The following is a 12769-nucleotide window of genomic DNA, read 5'->3' as shown; positions in this document are numbered from 1 at the left end:
CACTTTTGCTTTCTTTCATGTGGAGTGCTCAAGAAATGCTAATTAGTGTGGTGATGTAGTAATAAATAGAAAAGAGAGCTAAATCAGGGAATCAGATGAAGGGGTTGACACTTAACATCTAATGTTTAAAATTACAGGAAGTATTAGCGAAAGTAGCAAACCTGACTGCAGAAATGACAAACCCCATTCAACTGAAAAGTGCATAATTTAGGATAATGAAATCCTTATCAGAGTTTATCAACCTACTCTAAAGGTAAACTAGAGGGAAAAATTCTTCCAGAGTTGACTCTGTGAGCTTGGCAAAAGTGGGGTTCAAGGTAGCCTGCACCCCAAAGCAAGGAAGTTTGTATTAGTTATAGGAGAGAAACATACTTTTCCCTGCAACATGAGAAGAGACACTTACCTGCTCGGGGACAAATGAGAGACAACCAGGTCAAGCACAGAGAATGGACAGGGCACCGACAACACTGTGTAACAATGTATTGATAGACAGATGTCAGACAGGATACACAAAACTAAAGAGGGAGCCAGAGAAATGCGTGGGTAAATAAAGGTGCTTGTCACAAAGCCCAAAGACCTGGGTTTGGTACTCAGTGTAGGAAAGAACAGATTCCTGCAAACTATTCTCTGACTCCCATGCAAGTACCATGACACTCCCACCTAAATAATAAATTAGTAATTTTAATAAAATAAAATATAGACCTAAGAGTGCAGCTAATGTAAACAATGGATTACATTCATCACACTGATGAAAGTCTGGTAGCTGTGAGGACCGAAAGGCTGTTGTGGGAGATGGTGGGACCAGAGACTGTGCATGCTGGAGGACAGGGGGTGTAGCGTCAACCTCTGTGTGTGCATGTGTGTGTGTGCGTGCATGTGTGTGTGTGTGAACCTAACTTCTCTAAAAAACATTCTTTCAAGAGAAAAGGCGAGTGCTGCTCCTAATTTCCAACTATGCTCAAAAATGTGATTTTTACAAACAACAAGGTAAATATATCCCACTTGAAATCTGACTTGGAGCCAGTTTATAAGCTGACACTGGCTCATGCTGAAAGCCTACGCACTGAGCACACGGAATGTGCACACACATCCACATACTAAAACAACATCACAGCTACATTCCAAGCTACGGTCCAAAATGTTCAAAATCAAAAGTTACATTCAAAATTCAGAAGGCATTTTTCCCATAGAAATAACATTATGTAAACATGGTATTTTGGTTCACAGACTAAATCACAAGAACCAATTTAACCCATAATGTAAATAAACAATGATCTGGAATGGAAGGCCCTGCAGTTCCTGCTAATCCCCGAATCCACAGCTGAGAGGCTGGTGTACGGCGGAGGTCTAATGAGTGTGTTGACTATGGGATACTGAGTAAACTCCATGCTGATCATGGGTCTACAGACTTTATTGATTATGTTAAGCCTTACAAGGTAGCACTTTGCAGAAAAAAAAAAAAAAATGACGAAGATGAAACTTGAAGAGGAAAGATCTTGCTGTGACTACAGGCTAGATGGTAAAGGGAGAGAAACCCAGAGCTCACTCTTACCTCTCACTATTAGGTCTTAAGAAGGAGCTTAGGCAACTATACATTTCATGGGGCAGGGATATGTGCTTGGTCAGTGATGCACCCACGCACATCCTAATAATGCAATAGTTCAGGTACTAAATGTTGCCACTACCCCATGTGACCAGGGCTTCATCTCTAGGGTGGCACAATTCGGACGTGGTGGAGCCTTGAGGAGATGGGAAATCCCTGGGGAGGGGTGTGCTCTTAAAGGGCACTTTGGGATTCCAGGCCCCTTCTTTTCCTCCTTCCTGCTTTCTGAACATGGTCTGAGTACATTTGCTCTGGAATGAGTTCCTGTCCAACATTAGTCGTGGACTAGGGCCTCCACAACTGAGGTACAAAATGAACCTTTTCTTTTAATAAATTAGCTGTTTTAGGAATCTTGTTATATGACAGAAGGCTAACAAAACTAAGCATTCAAGAAATACCTGGAGATGAAATGAAAGACTGTCTTTCTCTTTTGCTGAGTATTGGACTCACTGCAGCTGAAAGGAGAAATGATCTAATTATGCCTCTGGTATTTTCCTAAGTTTCTGTCGCTGGGCTCTCTTCATGTTCCATCTACTTCCAGGTGGTCAGCTATCAGAGCAGCTGCCCTGTTCCATGAATGGAACTGTGCAGGCTGTTTAAAGTAATTCATTAACCCAAAATAAAATCCTAACTCCTCAGAAGTGAAACCTCCTGTCTAATGGAGGCAACAATCTTATTTCAGGTCAAACATGGCTCCTTGACCTCTGGGGCACATTTTAGCACTGCAAAGAAAAGTGCATTTTAGAGAGATTGCTTGTGAACCACAACTGACTCATAATTCTGCATGATCTTAGGAAAATGGAACCTTTCTAAGCAGTCTGATATCACAACTCCCCCCTTTTCCATACAACATGCTCGGCTTGTTGTTCTTGGTCTCCACAGGTTAGGGAGAAATCTAACTCACACAACCCTGTGGCCAGTGAAGCCAGTGCTAAAGAAAAAGTGCAAAATAAACTAGTTAAAAACAGCGTGAGCCTCTTCCCACTTCCTTCAGAAAAAGAACATAGTTCTATGTTCTAACATAAAGGTATACAAACCTAACATAACCCAGACATCTTGGAAATTCACATTTACTAGTATCTGTCAGTTATAAAAACAGACTTGCAAACAGCATAGCCAAGGAGGACTTCTCTGTGGAAATTGTGGTGACAGGGTAGGAGGCAGAGATCACACACCCATCTGCTTCAGCAGGAGTTAGATAGATGATATGCTTTGGAATTATAATTCATACTGATTACAATCCATACAACGTGTCGGTGTGTGTGTGTGTGTACGTACGTGCAGGTACGTTTGCGTGTGTGAATAAGGGCACGCATGTGTGGTGTGTACACAGAGGTCAGAGGACAACCCCGAGTGTCACACGTCACCTTCTGCTCTAGATGAGCCAGCCATGAGCTTCCAGGCTCTGTCTCTGTCCCCATGTCCCCATGGCAGGACTCCTGGGATGCTCACACTGTCTGGCTTTTACACCGGTTCCCAGGACTCAGATCCAGGCTCTCACCACTGAAGTGCATGTGCTTTCTGCCCACTTAGCCATCTCCTCAGCACCAAGATGTAGTCACCGAGAGGGCCAAGCAGACATTGCTATACTGCAATGGGTTAATAAAATAACTCAAACTGAATTATTATACTAAAGCTTAATCTTTAATTAATAGAAAGAACAGAAACATGAAAACCGAAATGATCTCAGCACAACCTTGCTAATGAACAGTACCTAGATATCCTTCCCACGGACGGCAGTGAGTCAGACGAGCAGAGCTTGTGTGCTATCGCAGGGGTCTGCAGGGAAGGCCATACCGGTAGATAGCAAAGGAGCTTTCTTAGGAAGTTGTTTGGGCTTACAAAAACCAAATTTCAGACTCTTTAAAACATGCACTTAGAAGTCTTTTAGAGTGCACATAAGAAGATGAGAAAGACCTCAAGCTTTGGTTCTGCTGTCTGCTCACAGCCACAGAGTGAGGTGTACTAATGATAACTCTTCCCATTGGGGATGCCTAATTCAAGAAAGGATCTTGGGGATAGGGACATATTTTAAACCTCATGCCCCAAACTTAGCATTAAGACTTTCAGTTTACATAAATCACAGACAGCAGGGTCTTTCTCAGGCCGCCAATGGAGGCCAGTCCCCTGGGGAACCATTTCACCTCCTCTCTATGGTTTGTAGAGGCCCACAGCCCAGAGTGACCTCATAGGAGACAGTGAGGTATGCCACGGCTACGCAGAATCGTGGACTCACCATGCCCCAACTAGCTAGCCTGCTTCGATTTGTATTAAAAATCTCAACTCCCAGATCGGCACTCCATGAAGTGGGGTCTGTTGGAAGGTCCCCCACCCCATGTCACAGGAGGCTCTGTGAAGACGACAGTGGCTCAGCTGTCTCCCTCTCCTTCCCATCGCCATGTCTCCATTGTTCTAACTTAGATATGAAAGGTTCTCAGATCTGATGAGGTAACAGGACGCTAAGACACACACCTCATCACTGCATTAGTTGGACTGCTTGGGGGTGGGACCTCCTTACAGGGAGAGTGTTGCTGAGGAGTGAGTCTTTGAAGGCTAAACTGTGCCTCAGGCTCTGGCATTCCCTGCTTCTTAACCCTCAGGAGGTGAAGGGCTTTTGCTCAGCCACACTTTCTCAGGCTAGCAGCTTTGCCTCTGTCCACAAGGCTGCATAAAAACAGACTGAAACCTCCAAGACCATGATCCAAAATAAGCCCTTTCTCCTCTAATTTGTGTTCTGGGAGTCTCATCACAATGGAAAGACTGTGGGTAAAGCAGCTGTGTTCTGTCACTACCACTGCATCGCCACAAAGCATCAGGATCACCAGATTTTAGACTGAAACCTTTAACACTTTGAGCCAAAGCCATCCCATTTCTTCTTATAAAGTGGTTCTTTAGGCATCTGTTAGTGACGGGGAGCTGACTGGCACCCTAGTCCGAGTACAGAAGACGCTCTGTAACTGTGGCAGTGGGCACCAGCAAGTCCAACACTCACGAACCCCTCAGTGAACAAGGTACAGCATGGACAAGAGCCCCGCCAAGTGCAGAATAAACAGATCCAGCCCGGCCTTCCTCACATTCACCACAGGCTGCTCTCAAGTTGCAGGGTTGGGGAGGGGGCTCCCACAGTCCAAGACTAATCCCTGCTTACCGCGCTCGTGCCTTGCCACCTGTCTGTTCTCAGCATCCTGACAACCTTGCCTCCTTTCCTAACTCAGCATCCGCAGATTTCTCCTGACTCTCACACCCTCTTCATAAAAACACAGCTTTGAGAAGTCTCCTAGGGACTGCTAAAAATTCCCTTATTATGGTATAATACCACACGCAGGGAACTTTCAAGTAAAAACATTTCATTTAAAATAATCATAAATGTGAAGATTTATATTAAAATTTCCTATTTCATAAATAATTGTTACTATTTTACTATATTAAATATCATTTAATATATTAATTATTTAAGAAAATGGCATGATTGGCCAATAACATAAATACATTTTAGCATAAAAATATACCCTAAACTGTCAAAATTGAAACTAAAATGATATTATAAAATCAAACAAATTAAACTAGATGCATTTTCCCCTGGAATTCCTGTTTTCAGAATGTATAATCTGATATGTTTATAGGACTCCTCTTTTGTCTGAAAAGGATGGAGGACAGATCATAATTTCAGGTTTAGATTCTAAGTACTTCTTGGAAAATTATGAATAGTCTTAATTCTAAAAAATCAAATGCTGTCGTATATAAAATCCAATATTATATTTTCTATTTTTAACAGTGGCTTTTGAAAAGAGTTTCCATTAGCAAAACAGAACATGGGGATTTCATCCAGATGATTCCCTGGGCGACAGAATTACCAAGTTTAAACTCATTATTAGCATGCGAGTTTCAGTCGGAAGCTGCAGTGGCCTTATGCACACTGCTCACACAAACTGCTCGCTTATCCAGAAGGAACTCGGCACAGTATGGTCCTATCGCCAGCACAGCCAGGACTGCGGGGCTGGAGACAATGTGCGGCCAGATGAGAGAGCACAGCCTCCTTCAGAGCCCTACTGACTGCCTGGATCCTTCTGCACACCGAGGTACTTCCGTCCTGCCTGGTTTCCAGAAGGAACACATGTCTAGGTACTCTTTTTAAAACAAAGAAGAAATTATTTTAACATGGAGTTTCAAGACTATGTCCACTCCAAAGAAAAATCTAATTTTCTTTCTTGTTCACTGAAACTTTCTTGATCTTTACAATGATAATATTCAATGCAGTTACATCTACTCCAACTTAAGATAAAAACCCCTTTGCTCTAAAATGGACACACCTCCAGAACAGCCCCACTGTGAGCTGGCTGGTCTGGCTTTCTGTATTTCCTTGCTTCTCATCTGAGGAAAACGTGATAAATGGCTATTTCAGATTTTCAAATCACTCCAACTTTCAATCCACTTTAATCAACTGTCTGCACCTCTTCACCAAAACTGCTCTTGCTGACTTAACTGGTGATATGCACATCACCCAGGCCAACAGATGTGCTCTGTCTTGCTGTGTGGCTAGCATCTGCTCGACTGCATCCTCTTTCCCAAGGCAGTTTTATCATCAGAATGAATAGCAGTCCTTTCCATGTCTGGTTTAGGCTGCTTTGTGTTCACCTCTTTTGTTGGTTGTTAACCTTGTCTTTGAGAGTGTGGTTACTATTAAGGGTCAGTGGCTCTTCCTTCCTTCTTTCTACTTCATCCTGATGACACATTTATCCCTAAAAGTTTCAGATATTCTCCACCAGCCAAGAGAAATTTCAGCCTACCGCCTAGACTTAGCTCCCAAGTCCAGCTTCCCTAAAAACATGCAAGTTCCACGAGCGGGAGGCCATATCTACTTTGTTGTTTCGTTCTCAGCATGTGACGGACACCTCGTAGCACATGGCAGATAGTGGTAATCGATACATATCTGTTAAAGAGACCAATCATTCATCCACTCTCTGACCTCCAGTTGGCACGCTTCCCTCTCCAGGCCTTAGTTTTCCATCTGGAAATAAAGATGACAACGGCAGCTCCTTTCCAGGTTTGCCTCAAGGCACGTCACAGTGAACATACGTGTATTTTATGAGTTAAAAAGCAATATGCCCGTGTAAAACACACATACACATGTAGCTTGTAAAGGCTAAAATATCTACTCTTTGGACCTTTATAAAAAAACAAAACAAAAGTTTATTGACCTCTAACAAACTAGGTTTAAGTATATATCATACGCGTTGATGAATGAACGGCTATTCCTGCAGGTCTACCTGTCCTGTAACATGCTGTCAGGGGAAGGCAGCCCTCCTTGGGGCTTTCCCCCTCTCCTAAAAGCAAATCATCAAGGTACCCACACATAGCACCACTGCCTCCCCCACTGCTGTTTGCCTTAAGTTTAAGAAAGGCTACATTTCTACTTCCCCCTAATTTTAGCAATGGAAACAGAGAAGGCACAGGTCTTTGGAGGATGCAGTAGAGACAGAAGCTTGGAAGCCATGAAGCCTTCTCTACAAGAAAGCTGGTAGCTGTTCAGTACACTAGGTCCACAGAAATCTATTCATGGTTGCTACAAAACATGTATTTTATTCTTGGGGGAACTCTAGGATCAGAGGTTAGAAATGCATATCCATAAGAGGGTCTATATCTATTACCAAAAATAAAACACCAACCAAACACTACACAAAAGGGAAAAGGAATTTGGAAACAATCCTTCAAGATCTGAGTTTCAATCCTACCATGTGTTTCATATGTGACTCTGAGCAAATCCACTGCTCCCTGAGTTTCTGTCTCTAGAAAAGGCAGTGGTCACCACGGCTGATACCTTGTAGGTGGTTACCGTGAGCCAGAGGCTTACTCCATCTTGTGTTAAAAGCATCATCAGCAACAGCATGTGGGTAAAGACACAGAGGCTCAGACACGCTGACTGCCTGCTTAGAGAGGCGTTACGTAAAAGCCCCGGGTGTGATGATGCAGCTCTGCTTCATGCTCTGTCTTTCATGCGATACATTAGAGCCCACTAGCCAGCAGGGAAGGCCTGAAATCCTGCTATGCTATGACACTACCAGTGTATGCTTTAAAGAGGGGTGGTTCCCCCACTGTTCCACAGGAAATCCATGCCATTATCTTTAGAAAATGGTGGAAGAGAATGTGTGCCACTCTCTGCACATAATGAGAACACCCCAAAATCTCAGAAGCAAAACTACAGGAGCGTATTACATTCTGGTCACATACCTAGTGAGTTAGCAATCCTACTGTCTGTGGCCCTGACACACTCAGTGTGTGTGCACCAACATTACCTTTCCTTCATCGTCTCATGCACCTTCCCGTGCTGGACGCACTGCTCCTCCAGTTCATCATTTCTCTTCTGTAACTTCTCCAGTTTGTCACACATGTATCTTTTTTCTTGGCTGAGTCGAACTATTTCCAATCTAAAGAGGTTAGAAACACAGAAACAGTAGATGGTAAAGATCTACCTTACTAGAATGTATTTTTATTGTATAAACCTTTGCACTGTCTTAAACTCTGCACTTGAGGCATAATAGTGGAGGAAAAACTATTTTATATCAAAGAAACTATTTCAGAAAATTTAAGATGCCTAGTAGAAGAATATGTACTTCATAGGGTCTCTAGTTACAACACTGCAGAGATCTGAGAGAGCTCTGGCTATAAATGGGGGAAGTGGCGTTATCGTAGACATTTATGTTCTGAAAAGTAACATCTTCATTCCCTTTCCGCCCCGCTCCTAGACTGCACAGTCAGGACTGTAACAGAGTGGAGGACAACCTGCACTGAGAACAAAATCCACAGATGTCTCCATGGTGACAGCTGATGTCTTTCAGGACATAAATCGTATTGACAGTGTCTTAGATAACAATTCTAGCTCTTTTTCTTTTTGTTTGTTTGTTTTTTGAGACAGGGTTTCTCTGTAGCTTTGGAGTCTTTCCTGAAACTTGCTATATAAACCAGGCTAGCCTCGAACTCACAGAGATTCTCCTGCCTCTGCCTCTAGAGTACTGGGATTAAAGGCATATGCCACCACTGCCTGACTACAATCCCAACTCTTAATTCTTTGCAATCAGAAAGATATCTAAGGAAAGTTGTGTCCTTTTAAAACCTGAATGGCCAGCCCTGAAACCATTTCCTCATGCCTGCGTCTCATCAGTTAGAAGTCACAGTTTACATTTCTCTACATTATAAGTAATTTTTAAGTTAACCAAAAACACTTTTGAAACAAAATTAGTTTCCTCCCCAGAAAGGACTGTTTTACTACGCAAGGCCACCTTTTGTTCTAGTCAGAAAGACTTTGGATTTGCTAGGGGAACACTCTTACTCCACAAACTGCACATCCCAAGCACAGGAAGCTGTCAGGGTGGAGCAATGTTAGTTCACCCAGGCCTCCTTTCCTTTGCTCAAGGGCATAACTACCACAGCCTGCTTAGGCCTGTACCCTCCCCTACCACAGCCAGCTCAGACCCAGACCCTCCCCTACCACAGCCAGCTCAGACCCAGACCCTCCCCTTCCACAGCTCAGCAGGGTCTTCAAACCACCTCTGCTTACCTAGACAATTCCTTAGAGCTCACCGTTCTGAACTATGCTCTACCCCCACCTTTCTCACCAGTATTCGGGTAGGACAGAGAACGGCTCATCTCCTTAAGTTCAGCTCAGGTACTCTCCCTGCACTTGCCTTTCCTGCTAAGAATGCACCGACATTTGAAATAGTCTACATCCCTGAATAAATGGCTCTTGCCTATCCATTCCAAACTGCACACAATACAAAAAGTAATCTAGAAGCTATAATAATATTAGAACTTAGTACTTCTTCCCAAACTAGCATCTCCTGTCACATACTGAAATAAATTCCAAAAGGAAAAAAGTCCTTAAACCAGATTAGAAAAATAGTAAAATCCATGGAAAAGAACCCGCACCTGTCCAAGAAGAGAGGCGCCATTTTCAATGAGTACAAAGAAAAATAGACAATATCAAAATATAAAACATTCACATATAAAAAAACCATATAATTGGAGAGCTATGTATTTATGTTTATATTCACTGCAGCACTACTTATGAGAGAATTTTGGTCTAGGACCCAATACATGGAAACTTTATTGAGAACTCTATCAATAGAACATTGGATATCTTGCTTGTATGATAGAAGTTATTTATTGACCTAAAATGTAATATTTTGATAAGAAAGGGCAAACATTAAAAATGAGCATGCATAATGTAATTCCATTTTACAATTAAGTTATTGAGGCATGCACCAAATATTAATACTGATAATTTCTGGATAGTAGAATGTTTTCCCTTTTATTTTCCATATTTTTCTTACTATGGAGCGGTATTTTAAAAGTCATTTTGAAAACAATGTTTAACAGCAAAGTGAAACATGAATAAAAACAAAGGAGCGGTTTGGAGAAGGTCAGGGCTAATAGGGTAGGGACAGTAGTGGTGGTGTTTCTGGTCAAAGTTAGGACAGACGGGGTGGGAGGGGGAGGAGAAGGCTACCAAGGGCCCTGTACTTACTCCTTGATTTTATTGCTGAATCTAAACTGGTATTTAAAAGTTTATTAATTAAAAAAAACACATAAAACACTAGAAAAACATTCATGAAAACCAGACAGATGAGGGTTAAAAGCATCATTAAAATGCTGCAGCAACAAGGTTACAATTCTGAACAAACAGAAGAAATACGGAAAATTTCTCTAGAAGGCAGAGCATGAAGTTCATAGTTATGAAATGGTCAATTTTACTATTACTTGAAGAAATGCAGAATAAGATTTGATATTACTGTTAAACATTCATCTCATACTTACTCTGTATAAAAACCCATCTTTAGATTATCTCAAATCCCCAAGGTAGTAAAGGTTTATTCCTTTCCCTGTGAGGAAATGTGCAGTCTAAGGAGTTGTCTAAGGCTAGCAATGGGGAGTGGTCAGTCCTGCATGTGGGTCTCTTGTCCTGTGTGTCCAGCTCTGCTACCCACAATGCAATGCTCATGTTGATCTTCTTTTCTTTGCCTCTTTCACTTTTTGCTGTAACATATTTATAGAGGGACGTATGTACAGAGGAGAACTTATTTCAGCACGCAAGCAAAATAATGCATATTAGCAGCCTTGAAAAGTGTGCCTGGCTTTTGAAGTGTTAATGCCCTTTTAAAAGAATCATCGAAATTTAATTGTGTACAAATTTAGTTATTTTATTACTACAATAGTTCAAAGTTGGAGATGTGTTTGTGGAGAGTACAAACACATGATTTGATTACGACTTGTTTCTGGCGTTTCCGCTTTTATTAATGAGACAGGTAGACACCATGAACCTATCATGATAAAGCTGCTGTAATGACACATTTACACACACACATGAAAAATGACTGACAGGAAGCTTGTCAAAAATAGCAGTGATTTTTCTGAGATAGCAATGCCACAGGAAAATGTTTCCCTAATTTTTCTTTATGATTCCCTACAGTGAGATGTCTTCAGTAACACAAAAACATGGATGCTATTCTATTTTCAAGTACAGACTGCTGTAATACGTGCTATTGTAACAACAATCTTTCCTGCCTTGTATACTTTCCCCCCTTTATTTATAATGGCAAAGTGCCCGTCAGCTTCTGTCATACAATACAGTTTCGGTATATGTATACATATATCATTCTTTATTTGGATAGAGCTGACAATATAGTCATACAACTGGAGGCTTGCACAGTGAAAAGGGAAAACAGAAAGCCACATCTACCCTACTGCCATATTAAAGGGAAAGAGACTCTAATTCATTTTCATAGAAATGTAGGTAATTTCTGGCTTTCAGAAGCATGAACTTTTTCTGCATTTTATGAAGCAGCTATAGAGTATAATTGCTTTGCATGAATGCAAGACATTTTACTAGTATAATTCAAATTATAATGATAATTACTTTTAAAGGAAAAAATATGACACCTTAATTTTTTTTATTTTTTTGGATTCTGGTTTGACTTTTGCTAACAATTAACAGAAGGCCAGTGTCAGGCTCCTTTTGTCGAATGCAATCTTTGTAGCAGCCCAACCTAACAACATCTGAACATGCAAGGGAGAAAAAAATAGTTCAACCGGGTGTGTGTTCTTTACTTCAATTAAACTCGCACAGTTGGAGACCTACTGCTGCCAAAACAGTAATATAATTTATACATTATAGTCCACATAGTAAAACTACACTAAAAGTCATTTAACAATATTTATAACACCATAAAATACAGTGTTAAAATATATGAACTGCAATATGTACCAAAATTATAAAATTTGTTTCTCATCATCAGTGATTAAAACCAGGATCATTACTCTAGCCTCAATACTCACAACCCTGGTGACAGATTAGAATTCAAATCTTAATGATCAATTTACAATTAACAAGATAGAAGTGAAACAAATTAAACCAACCATTATATATAACGAGACCCCGTGGACTCCCATTGTTCCTCTTAATTACAAAACGCAAATCACAAATACACAATGGGCAGTGCTAGACATCAATCCACAGGCCTAGCGACCCCGCGAGTGACAATGACAAGAAAATGAGAAGAAAGTCACACAGACCCAGCTCTGTGCTCACTCCTGTCCTCCCGGCGTGCAAGGAGGGAGAGGGTGAGACCTCGAGCAAAGTGAGCTTGGTCTCCAACACGTAAGGGCTCTGCCAGCGTGGGCACAGGCTCCTCAGCAGCCAGTGCCCAGCATTTCCTTCGTCTTCCCAGACCAGGTTTTCGATCATAATGTAAACCGTGCCTCAAACATTTTAATGTGGATTTTTCCAAATGTCTAGGGAGAGAGAATACTTACTTCTCTTTGATAAAGAAAATAAATTGCAGGAAGATATTTAAGTATATCTATTTACCTCCCTCAACAACCTCATAACTATGTAAGTTCTCAATACACTAGGGGAGGGAAGGGATAGTTAAAGTTTATACTTCAACTAAAACCAGTTTGCCTGGTGCCAATTAAAAACAAAATGGAATTAATTCTCTTGCCTCGTGGTCAAAAGCAAGCTACAAAAGATGTAAAGTATGAACCAGGATTTGAGTCTTCATTTTAAATGGGACATGTCATTCATATCCCCTGCGGTTCAGGCACAGTGTAGGGTACACGCACAGCTCTGGCTGCAGAGGCTTCCGAAACAGACGCAGTCGTCATTGTAATAAT

At 41.5% G+C, this 12769-nt stretch overlaps 1 protein-coding gene across 6 annotated transcripts in view; it reads right to left on the bottom strand.

Moving 5' to 3' along the window:
- The window catches only part of Sdccag8 (SHH signaling and ciliogenesis regulator SDCCAG8), a 190308-nt gene that overhangs the window by 56968 nt on the left and 120571 nt on the right, over positions 1-12769 (bottom strand). For all 6 annotated transcript variants that reach the window (XR_007591849.1, XR_007591850.1, XR_007591847.1 and 3 more), the window contains one exon: positions 7897-8028. Coding sequence is in view for 2 of the 6 variants with exons in the window: in XM_050142948.1 (XP_049998905.1) it covers positions 7897-8028 (132 nt within the window). In the remaining 4 variants the exon portion in view is untranslated. The remainder of the gene's footprint in view (positions 1-7896; positions 8029-12769) is intronic.

The sequence above is a fragment of the Alexandromys fortis genome, unplaced genomic scaffold (assembly GCF_014885135.2).
Source record: "Alexandromys fortis isolate MF-2015 unplaced genomic scaffold, M_Fortis_MF-2015_v1.1 scaffold_51, whole genome shotgun sequence".
In the NCBI taxonomy this organism is placed as follows: domain Eukaryota; kingdom Metazoa; phylum Chordata; class Mammalia; order Rodentia; family Cricetidae; genus Alexandromys; species Alexandromys fortis.
Note: the sequence above shows the minus strand (reverse complement) of the source record. Positions and strands in the feature narration are given on the sequence as shown.